Below are 10657 nucleotides of genomic sequence, written 5' to 3' on the forward strand. Positions count from 1 at the left end.
CCTGCCTCAGCCTCCCAAGTAGCTGGGATTACAGGTGCCTGCTGCCACGCCTGGCTAGTTTTTTTGTATTTTTAGTAGAGACGGGGTTTCACCTTGTTGGCCAGGATGGTCTTGAACTCCTGACCTTAGGTAATCTGCCCACCTCAGCCTCCCAAAATGCTGGGATTACAGGCGTGAGCCACCGCGCCCAGCCACTGTTTCTTGATCACTTCCTCCCTCCCCTGTATCACTGCCTGCCTTCTCTGGGATAAATGCACTCAATCCTTGTCTCAAGCTCTACTTCTGGGAGACTCCAACTCAGGGCCTTGGCCACTCCCAAGCTGAGCAGACACTAAACTTTTTTTTTTGGTTTTTTTTTGAGACGGAGTCTCACTGTCGCCCAGGCTGGAGTGCAGTGGTGTGATCTTGGCTCACTGTAACCTCCAGCTGTCAGGTTCAAGTGATTCTCCGGCATTAGCCTCCTGAGCAGCTGGGATTACAGGCACGCACCACCATGCCCAGGAAATTTTTGTATTTTTAGTAGAGATGGGGTTTCACCATGTTGGCCAGGCTGGTTTCGAACTCCTGACCTCAGGTGATCCACCCGCCGTGACCTCCCAAAGTGCTGAGATTACAGTTGTGAGCCACTGTGCTCGGCCAACACTATACTTTTATTTTTTCTATTTTTATTTATTTTATTTTATTTTATTCTTGAGACAGAGTCTTGCTCTGTCGCCCAGGCTGGAATGCAGTGGAGCAATCTCAGCTCACTGCAAGCTCCGCCTCCTGGGTTCACACCATTCTCCTGCCTCAGCCTCCCGAGTAGCTGGGACTACAGGTGCCCGCCACCATGCCCGGCTAATTGTTTGTATTTTTTTTTTAGTAGAGATGGGGTTTCACCGTGGTCTTGATCTCCTGACCTCGTGGTCCACCTGCCTCAGCCGCCCGAAGTGCTGGGATTACAGGCACGAGCCACCGCGCCTGGCTACTATACTTTTATTTTTATTTATTTATTCATTTTTGAGACAGGGTCTCACTCTGTCATCCAGGCTGCTGTGCAGTAGCATGAACACGGCTCACTGCAGTTTTGACCTCCTGGGCTCATGTGATCCTCCCACCTCAGCCTCCCTGGTAGCTGGGACTACAGGCAAGCACCACCATGCCCTGCTATGTTTTGTTTTGTTTTGTTTTGTTTGAGACAGAGTCTCACACTGTAGCCCAGGCTGGAGTGCAGTAGCATGATCTCTGCTCACTGCAACCTCCGCCTCCCGGGTTCAAGCCATTTTCCTGCCTCAGCCTCCAGAGTAGCTGGGATTACAGGCACGTGCCACCACGCCAAGCTAATTTTTGTATTTTTAGTAGAGATGGGGTTTCACCACGTTGGCCAGGCTGGTCTTGAACTCCTGACCTCAGCTGATCCGCCCGCCTCGGCCTCCCAAAGTGCTAGGATTACAAGTGTGAGCCACTGTGCCTGGCCCCCGCCCCGCTAAGTTTTAAAAAAAAAAGTTTTTAGAGACGGGGTCTCACCATTACTGCCCAGGCTGGTCTCTAACTCCTGGGCTTGAGCCATCCTCCTGCCTCAGCTTCCAAAAGTGTTGAGATTATACAGGCGTGAGCCACCACACCCAGCCACCATTCTTAAAATATTCTACCCACTCCCTCGTTTTGCTTCAAGACAGCTCTCTGAGGGAGGAGGTTTGTCATTCACCCCCCCCTCCTTTTTTTTTCTTTATTTAAAAACAGGGTTTTACTCTGTTGCCCAAACTGGCGTGCAGTGGCACATAGCTTATTATAACCTCAAACTTGAGCCCAGGGGCTCAAGTGATCCTCCTGCCTTGGCTTCCTGAGTAGCTGGGACTATGGGTGTGCACCACTGTACCAGGCTAGTTGTTATTGTTATTGTTATTATTATTATTACTATTATTATTGAGACAGAGTCTCGCTCTGTTGCCCAGGCTGGAGTGCAGTGACGTGATCTCCACCTCCCAGGTTCAAGCGATTCTCGTGCCTCAGTCTCTGGAGTAGCTAGGATTACAGGCGCGTGCCATCATGCCCAGCTAATTTTTGTATTTTTAGTAGAGACGAGGTTTCACCATGTTGGCCTGGCTGCTCTGGAACTCCTGACCTCAGGTGATCCGCCTGCCTAAGCCTCCCAAAGTGCTGGGATTACAGGTGTGAGCCATGGAGCCCAGCCCAGACTAATTTTTTTTTTTTTAGTTTATTTTTAGAGACAGGGTCTCACTATATTGCCCAGTCTGGTCTCAAATTCCTGGCCTCAAGAGATCCTCCTAGCCAGATGCAGTGGCTCACGCCTGTAATCCCAGCACTTTGGGAGGCTGAGGTGGGCAAATCACCTGAGGTCAGGAGTTCGAGACCAGCCTGGCCAACTTGGCAAAACCCTATCTGTACTAAAACTACAAAAATTAGCTGGGCATGGTGGCAGGTGCCTATAATCCCAGCTACTCAGGAGGCTGAGGTAGGAGAATCAGTTGATCCCCGGAGGTGGAGGTTGCAGTGAGCCTAGATCACGCCACTGCATTCCAGCCTAGGCGACAGAGTGACAGAGTGAGACTCTGTCTCAAAAAAAAAAAAAAAAAAAAAAAAGAGAGAGATCCTCCTGTCTCAGCTTCCCAAAGCACTGGGATTACAGATATAAACCACAGCACCCAACCTGTCAATCCCATTTTATGTGTGGGAAAGCTGAGGTCTGGGCAGAAGGACCTGTCTGAAGCCGCCCTGTTGCTAAGTGGTGGGTCTGGGAGATTTGACCTTAGGTGGAGACCAGCTTGGCACCCCCATCCACAGGTGCGAAAGCCGTGGGATATGCCAGGCACTGTTCTGAATGCACACTTCATATAATCCTTACAACACTGTGGGGAGTACGGGGTGGTAAGCCAACCATTACCCCACTTGACAGAGAGGGAAACCAAGGCCCTGAGAGGTGGCACAGCCCAGGTTCAAACCCAGGCAGGCTGGCACCAAGCTCACACTCTTAACCACCAGGCTGATGCCTGGATATATGTAATTTCCTTCCAGGCGGCTGTGGCCATTTGTCGGGGGAGTGGGGGGGTGTCTGGAGCAAGATCAGCCAGCAGAGGGGATATGGGTGCCGGGCAGCAGACCTGGTCAGGAGCTCCCAGGCTGGCATCTGGGCTGCCAGGCTAACCTTAGGCCTCTCTAATCCCTTACTGCTGCCCGCCCCTGCTTCTCAGAACTCTCCTGTGCCCCGAAGCTCCCCCCATCCCTCCATCCCCACCCCTACTCCTGCGGTCGTCCCAAATACCAGACAGGACGAATCTCAGCTTTTCCCCAAACATTCCTTGTTCTTGTGGCCCGGCCCAGGCTGGCTGAGGTTACGAAAGCAGAGATGGGGTGGTTGTTGGCGGGAGGGGGGACCAAGGGGATGGGCTGGCCTGTCCTCACCACCCCATCCGGCCGCCTGCCCGTCCTCCCCAGGGCGGGGAAGGGGGTGGGCCAGCTCCCCCAAAGCCCCGGGAGAACAGGCTGTTGTGGGGGGTGGCCTGGGTCTGGAGATGGGGGGCAGTGGTGGCCACAGCAGAGACTCCAGGAGGTGACCGCCTGGTTTCCATTAGGGAGTCCTGGTCAGCAGCTTGGGCGAGACGGCAGAGTCAGGGCTGGCCATGGTAAGGTGGGGCACGGGAGGGTCTGAGGGTGGGGCCTGCCTGCCTCCCCACCCCCACTCTGCCAACTGGCCACTGCCTCCCCACTAAGACCCTCCCCGAGGAGGGGATGCTCCAGTCACCATGGCGACCCCGCGCCCAGCCCGGAGACAGGCTGACCCTCCCTTCCCCGCAGTGGTTAAGCCTGCTGCTGTTCCTGCTGTTGCCGGGCCCCCTGCCCGTGGCTGGCATGGAGGACGCTGCCTTCCCTCACCTGGGGGAGAGCTCGCAGCCCCCGCCCCGGGCCTGCCCCCCGCGCTGCTCCTGCCCCCGAGTCGACACTGTGGACTGTGATGGCTTGGACCTTCGGGTGTTCCCGGACAACATCACCAGAGCCGCTCAGCACCTCTCCTTGCAGGTGGGGCCCAGGGAGGGGAGTAGGGGCACCCAGGGCTGAGACCCAGAGGTGAGGGGAGCTGGAGGGGTGCCCCGGGGCTGAGGAGCGTGGTGGGGTGTAGGAACATACATGCGGGAGGGCGGCGTGGAGCTGGCTGTGATGGAGCTTTGCCTGGGCAGATTGGCTCTGCATGCCTCAGGTGAGGGGGTGAGTGTGGACATGCTGGAAGTTGTTGGGGACTGAGGGTTAGTGGGTGTTAGGGTCAACATCTTGGCGGTTATAGTGTTGTTTGGAGTCAGTGTGATGGGGAGTTTGGGGTTATGGGGATGTTGTGGCATTGGGGGTTGATGGTGGGGGGTGATAGCGTACGGTGCGATGGTGGGGGTGTTGGGGGCATGTAGGAGTCGGTGGGGTGACGCTGGGGCATTGGGTTGGTTGTAGGGTGATGATACGACTGAGAGAACGATTGTGGGGGTGATGGCATGTTAGAGGTCAGTTAATGAGGGTGATAGCACATTTAAGGTCGGTGTAGGGTGATGGAGTCGATTAATAGGTGTCGCATTAGAGTCGGTTAAAAGGGTGATGATAGCACATTGGGGTCAGTTGTGGGGGTGATGGCATATTTGGGGGCGATTGTGGGGATGATGGCACATTTGGGGTCGGTCTTGGGGTGATGGCACATTTGGGGGCGGTCGTGGGGGTGATGGCATATTTGGGATTGGTCGTGGGTGTGATGGCACATTTCAGGTCGATCGCAGTAAGGGTGATGGCACATTCAGATCGTCGTGGGGGGTGATGATAGCACATTTCAGCGGGTCGGTGTAGGTGTGATGCTTTATTTGGGTCGATTGTGGGTGTGATGGCACATTTGGGGTCGATTGTGGGGGCGATGGCACTTTCGGGGTTGGTTGTGGGGGTGTTGGGGGACCTGGGGTCGGTTGTGGGGTGATGGCGCATTTGGGGTCGGTTGTGTGGGTTTGGGGTTTGACATCTTGGCAGTTACAAAACCGGTCAGGATGATGGGGTGTTTAGGATCAACTGTGGGGGTGAAGATGGGATGAGGCTGGTTTGGGCTGATGGGAAGTTGAGAATCAGTGCTTGGGGTCACTTGGTCATGGGGTCACAGGTGTGAACACCCCATCTCTTGCCCTGCAGAACAACCAGCTCCAGGAACTCCCCTACAATGAGCTGTCCCGCCTCAGTGGCCTGCGAACCCTCAACCTCCACAACAACCTCATCTCCTCAGAAGGTGAGGGGCAGAGGGAGGCAGCCTCTCTGGGGCTGAAGGACTGACCGAGGTCTCAGCTGCCATCCCCTTCCCCCGCCCAGTCTGCGGGCAGCTCTGTCGCAGTTCCCAGAACTGCCCTTTGCTGAGCAGGATGGAAACTCAGGGGCTGGGGTGGGGGTTGGGGGCTGTGGCTTTTGAGTAGGGATGGGGAGGAGGGGATCTGAGGGCCTGGGGAGCCTCTGCCAGTTCCCAGCCCAGAACCCTGAGGCAGCTGGGAGCCCAGACTCCCCCTCCACCCAAGACCAGGCCTTCACTGCCCCCCACTCTCCCAGGACTTCCTGACGAGGCCTTCGAGTCCCTCACCCAGCTGCAGCACATCTACGTGGCTCACAACAAGGTGAGCCCCCAGCCCCACCCGCAGGCTGAGCCCAGAGAGGGTGCAGCTTCGGTCACACAGCCCAGGGTGTGGAGGGGACAGCTCTGCTGGGGAAGGGGTGGGGCCAGGGCGCACCAGGACCAGTGCGGCTGTGGGCTGTGTCCCCACAGCTCTCAGTGGCCCCTCAGTTTCTGCCCCGGTCCCTCCGCGTCGCGGATCTGGCTGCCAACCAAGTGATGGAGATCTTCCCCCTCACCTTTGGGGAGAAGCCGGCACTCAGGTAGGCCCTGGCCCAGCCCAGGCCCCCAGGCCTCAGATACGTCTGGGTCACGCCTGGTTCTAGGAGCAATGAGGGAGTTAAGACCTTGCCCTTGGCCGGGCGCAGTGGCTCACTCCTGTAATCCCAGCACTTTGGGAGGCCAAGATGGGAGGATCATCTGGGATCAGGGGTTCGAGACCAGCCTGGCCAAGTCTCTACATAAAATACAAAAATTAGCTGGGTGTGGTGGCACATGCCTGTAATCCCAGCCATTCAGGAGGTTGAGGTAGGACACTTGCTTGAACCTAGGAGGTGGAGGGTGCAGTGAGAGGAGATCGTGCCGCTGCACTCAAGCCTGGGTGAGAGAGTGAGACTCTGTCTCAAAATTTAAAAAAAAAAAAAAAAAAAAAAGCCTTGCCCTGGAGGGCTTAACTGGGGGCAGATCCTTTGCTTGGGGAGTGAGAGGAGGGCACAGTTATACCCTGGGAGGAGAGTGAGGGGGGAGACAGGGCCCTGTATGCTGTGTCAGAACTCCAGACTGAGGTGGAGACAGTATGTGCAGGGACACACACACACACTCTTACACAGACTCACATACACACCTGCACACACAACCACACGAACACATGCTTATGCACATACATGCAATCACGTGCACACACAAGCACACAGACTGACACACACACCTGCACACACTTCCAATCACATGCATACAGGCACACACTCATGCATGCACATGCAATAACATCCTCACACAAGCACACACACAGACTCACATACACACCTGCACACACTTCCAATCACATGCACACAGGCACACACTCATGCACATATGTACACACATGCACCCACGCACTCTTGCACATGCATACATACACACAGTTGCACACTCACATACACACACACATACACACTTATGCACAGGCACATAGCACACACTTGCGTATACATACACACATGCACACCCACACACTCTTACAATCACACGTGCACACACACTCCACATATGCACACACTCGTTACACTTACACATGCACACTGCTCACACACATGCACACACATCTATTCATACAACACATACACACACTCACCTGCACACCTACACACAGTCACATGCACACATGCACAATTACTCTCACACAGACGCTACACATGCACACACACACACACACTCTCTGAAGGCGACCCTGAGCAGAGTATGGTGTGGGAGTAGGGTGGTGGGAGGCGAGGGGCAGGCTGGTGGCCGGAGCCTGGCTCTCCTCAGGTCCGTGTACCTCCACAACAACCAGCTGAGCAACGCTGGCCTGCCCCCTGACGCCTTCCGCGGCTCCGAGGCCGTCACCACCCTCAGCCTCTCGAACAACCGGTTCAGTTACCTGCCGCCCAGCCTGCCACCCTCACTTGAGCGGCTCCACCTGCAGGTAGCCCTGCTGTAGGTCCCACCCTGGGGCCAGACTCCCTTCATCTCTTTCCAGGGGGACCCCTCCAGTTCCTAGCTTTCCATCCTTCCCAATTGCCCCTCAGAATTCCAGTGGTCGGAGTTCTCTTTCTTTGAATCACTTTGTTGGAAATCACTTTGAGCTCAAGGCAAGCTCCCCGTCACTCCCTTACTCAAGAGCCTTCTGTGGCTTCCCGCTGCCCTCATCCCACACTCAGGTCTCATTCTGTTCTCCCTTCTCCAGAACAATCTCATCTCCAAGGTGCCCCGAGGAGCCCTGAGCCGCCAGACTCAACTCCGCGAGCTCTACCTCCAGCACAACCAGCTGACCGACAGCGGCCTGGATGCCACCACCTTCAGGTATAGGATGATAGGGGCAGAAGGGGCTGAGAATTTGTAGTCGGGGGTCCCAACCTTCAGTCCCCCTTCCCTGGATGGCTCCTAAGCCATGGCCTCATTTACTGAGTGTCTGCTGCTCACTGGGCTCGGCAGAGCACTGGGTGGGTGTCCCTGTTCCCCACAGCCCTGCACTGACATCGTAAGTCTCACATGCATTTCCATCTCGCCTCTACCCTGGTCACCCCCGTAGCTAACTCTCAGGCTGGAATCTGCCCTGAGCACCCCAAGTTTACCTCCCACCCAGCTCTCTCAACGCATCACTCCCAAGTTGAAATCTCCAGCTTAAATCTGTCTCAGGACCACTCCCCAACCTCCCCGCCAAAATCTGTCAGGCACCCCACTCCAAGTGCCCCACCTGACACCGACCCTCTCTCCTACCAGCAAGCTGCATAGCCTTGAATACCTGGATCTCTCCCATAACCAGCTGACCACCGTGCCCGCCGGCCTGCCCCGGACCCTGGCTATCCTGCACCTGGGCCGCAACCGCATCCGACAGGTGGAGGCAGCTCGGCTGCACGGGGCGCGTGGTCTGCGCTATTTGTTGCTGCAGCACAACCAGCTGGGGACCTCAGGGCTGCCCGCCGGGGCTCTGCGGCCGCTGCGGGGCCTGCACACGCTGCACCTCTATGGCAATGGGCTGGACCGCGTGCCTCTGGCCCTGCCCCGCCGCCTGCGTGCCCTGGTGCTGCCCCACAACCACGTGGCCACGCTGGGTGCCCGCGACCTGGCCGCCACACCGGGCCTGATGGAGCTTAACCTGGCCTATAACCGCCTGACCAGCGCCCGCGTGCACCACCGGGCCTTCCGCCGGCTGCGCACCCTGCGCAGCCTGGACCTGGCGGGGAATCAGCTAACCCGGCTGCCCATGGGCCTGCCCACTGGCCTGCACACCCTGCGGCTGCAACGCAACCAGCTGCGGATGCTCGAGCCCGAACCTCTGACCGGCCTGGACCAACTGCAGGAGCTCAGCCTGGCGCACAACCGGCTCCGGGTCGGTGACATCGGGCCAGGCACCTGGCATGAGCTCCAAGCCCTCCAGGTCAGGCACAGGCTGGTTAGCCACACTCTCCCCAGGGCCTCTCCATCCCCCTGCCTGCACTGCCACATCCCAAACATTCTAGTTAGCTGGTCAAGCAATCAGAACAAGAAAATGGTAAGAGTGGGTTAGAAGGTGATGAGGAGGCTGGGTGAGGTGGCTCATGCCTGTAATCCCAGTGCTTTGGGAAGCCAAGGCAGGAGAATCGCTTTAGGCTATGGGTTTGAGACCAGCCTGGCAACATAGCAAGACCCTATCTCTACCAAAAAAACCTAGCCAAGCGTGGTGTTGCATGCCTGTAGTCCCAGCTATTCAGGAGACTGAGGCGGGAGGATCACTTGAGCCCAGAAGTTTGAGGCAGCAGTGAGCCATGATCGGGCCACTGCCTTTCAGACTGGGCAACACAGCAAGACCCTGTCTCTTGAAAAAAAAAAAAAAGTGATGAGAGAGGTATGGTGCGACTGACTGAATCATTTAATCAAGTGGGGACCCGTCTGTCTGTGCCTTCTTGGGAAGGGCCTTAGTTTACCACTGCAGAGGGGAGGAATTTGGCAGTCATGTGGGGTGGGGGCAGAAGGGACAGGCTGGTATGAAGGAGGCAGGAGACTTTCAAGGAGAGGGGTTGGGGGCTGGCTGAGCTGAGTGGCCCAGGCCTGCGGCTGCCACGACACCATCTATAACCCCCTGCCCAGATGCTGGACCTCAGCCACAACGAGCTGTCCTTTGTGCCCCCGGACCTGCCTGAGGCCCTGGAGGAGCTGCACCTTGAGGGCAATCGCATCGGCCACGTGGGCCCCGAGGCCTTCCTCAGCACGCCCCGCCTGCGTGCCCTCTTCCTCAGGTGCCCCGAGGGTGGCTGGAGGGGTGGAGGTGGGCAGGGGAGGGCCTGGGAGGGTCACGACCGCCTCTCTGTGCAGGGCCAACAGGCTTCACATGACGAGCATCGCGGCCGAGGCCTTCCTGGGGCTCCCAAACCTGCGCGTGGTGGACACAGCAGGGAATCCGGAGCAGGTCCTGATCCAGCTGCCTCCCACCACCCCACGTGGGCCACGGGCAGGGGGCCCCTGATCCTGGAGAGGTCCAGCAGAGCAGCCCAGACTCCTGGGGCTCCGCTGGGCCGTGGACTGAAGAGACAACACCCACCGTGGGCCCTCTGTCTGGCTCTCCTGGGCCTCCAGGGCTGGGCCTGCTCTGCCTGGCACTGGCCAAGGCACCGAGGCACGCAGCTAGCATACTCCAGGCTCACAGACCACGCTGGCCTGGCAGGACACGCCCTACCCCAAACTCCCAACACGGATGGAGGCAGCAACAATAAAGCCAAACCCTTCCAGCGCTCAGCACGGACCAGGCACCCTTTGGGGGCTCTGTCCACAGACTCCTCCCCACGACCAGTCCAGCTGGGGAAACTGAGGCTCTGCGATGCTAAGTGGGTCAGGACTGAATTTTGAGGTCCTAAGGCACACACTGGGGTCACCAGACAGCACCCTGTGCGACCCAGCCACGTGTGATTGCAGGGATGCCCAAGGCCACCCACTGAAAAAACACTGGGTGACAGATACAGGGCCCCTCACGTGTATCCCCCACACAGCAAGCATGGGAATGAAATGCACCCTTCAAGCTGGATGTGTGGTGGTGCCCTTCTGTAATCCATGACTCAGGAGGCCGAGGCAGGAGGATTATGTGAGCCCAGGAGTCGGAGGCTTCAATGAGCTGATTGTGCCACTGCACTCCAGCCTGGGAGACAGAGGGAAACCCGGTCTCTAAAAAAAAAAAAAAGCGCCTTTCACAAGCACACTGCCCCTCCCCAAACCTGCTCCCCTAACAGGCACCTCCCCATCTACCTCCAGGGGAACTGGGGGGTGGGTGGGGAGACCTAGCCTGGCCACCGAGGGTCCGAGCAACAGACAGACAGGACAGAGCTGGGC

The 10657-nt window shown here is 57.5% G+C and overlaps 1 protein-coding gene across 1 annotated transcript; it reads left to right on the forward strand.

Annotated features, from left to right (window-relative positions):
• The first annotated feature begins 3491 nt into the window (after positions 1 to 3491).
• Positions 3492 to 10353, forward strand: PODNL1 (podocan like 1). Its single transcript, XM_031659821.1, has 9 exons — positions 3492 to 4017; positions 5152 to 5245; positions 5557 to 5621; positions 5771 to 5880; positions 7124 to 7280; positions 7542 to 7657; positions 8078 to 8735; positions 9425 to 9573; positions 9650 to 10353. Exons 1-9 carry the CDS (start codon positions 3730 to 3732, stop codon positions 9798 to 9800), a joined length of 1788 nt encoding a protein of 595 aa, XP_031515681.1. The 5' UTR covers positions 3492 to 3729; the 3' UTR covers positions 9801 to 10353.
• Positions 10354 to 10657: the final 304 nt, after the last annotated feature.

The sequence above is a fragment of the Papio anubis genome, chromosome 20 (genome assembly GCF_008728515.1).
Source record: "Papio anubis isolate 15944 chromosome 20, Panubis1.0, whole genome shotgun sequence".
Taxonomy (NCBI): domain Eukaryota; kingdom Metazoa; phylum Chordata; class Mammalia; order Primates; family Cercopithecidae; genus Papio; species Papio anubis.

Excerpts from the sequence above, each read along its gene's own strand:
- PODNL1 (XM_031659821.1), top strand. The coding sequence starts at position 3,730 with ATGCTCCAGTCACCATGGCGACCCCGCGCCCAGCCCGGAGACAGGCTG. Across the intron at positions 5,246-5,556 it reads CAACCTCATCTCCTCAGAAG|GACTTCCTGACGAGGCCTTC; the intron begins GTGAGGGGCAGA and ends CCACTCTCCCAG. Across the intron at positions 8,736-9,424 it reads ATGAGCTCCAAGCCCTCCAG|ATGCTGGACCTCAGCCACAA; the intron begins GTCAGGCACAGG and ends CCCCCTGCCCAG.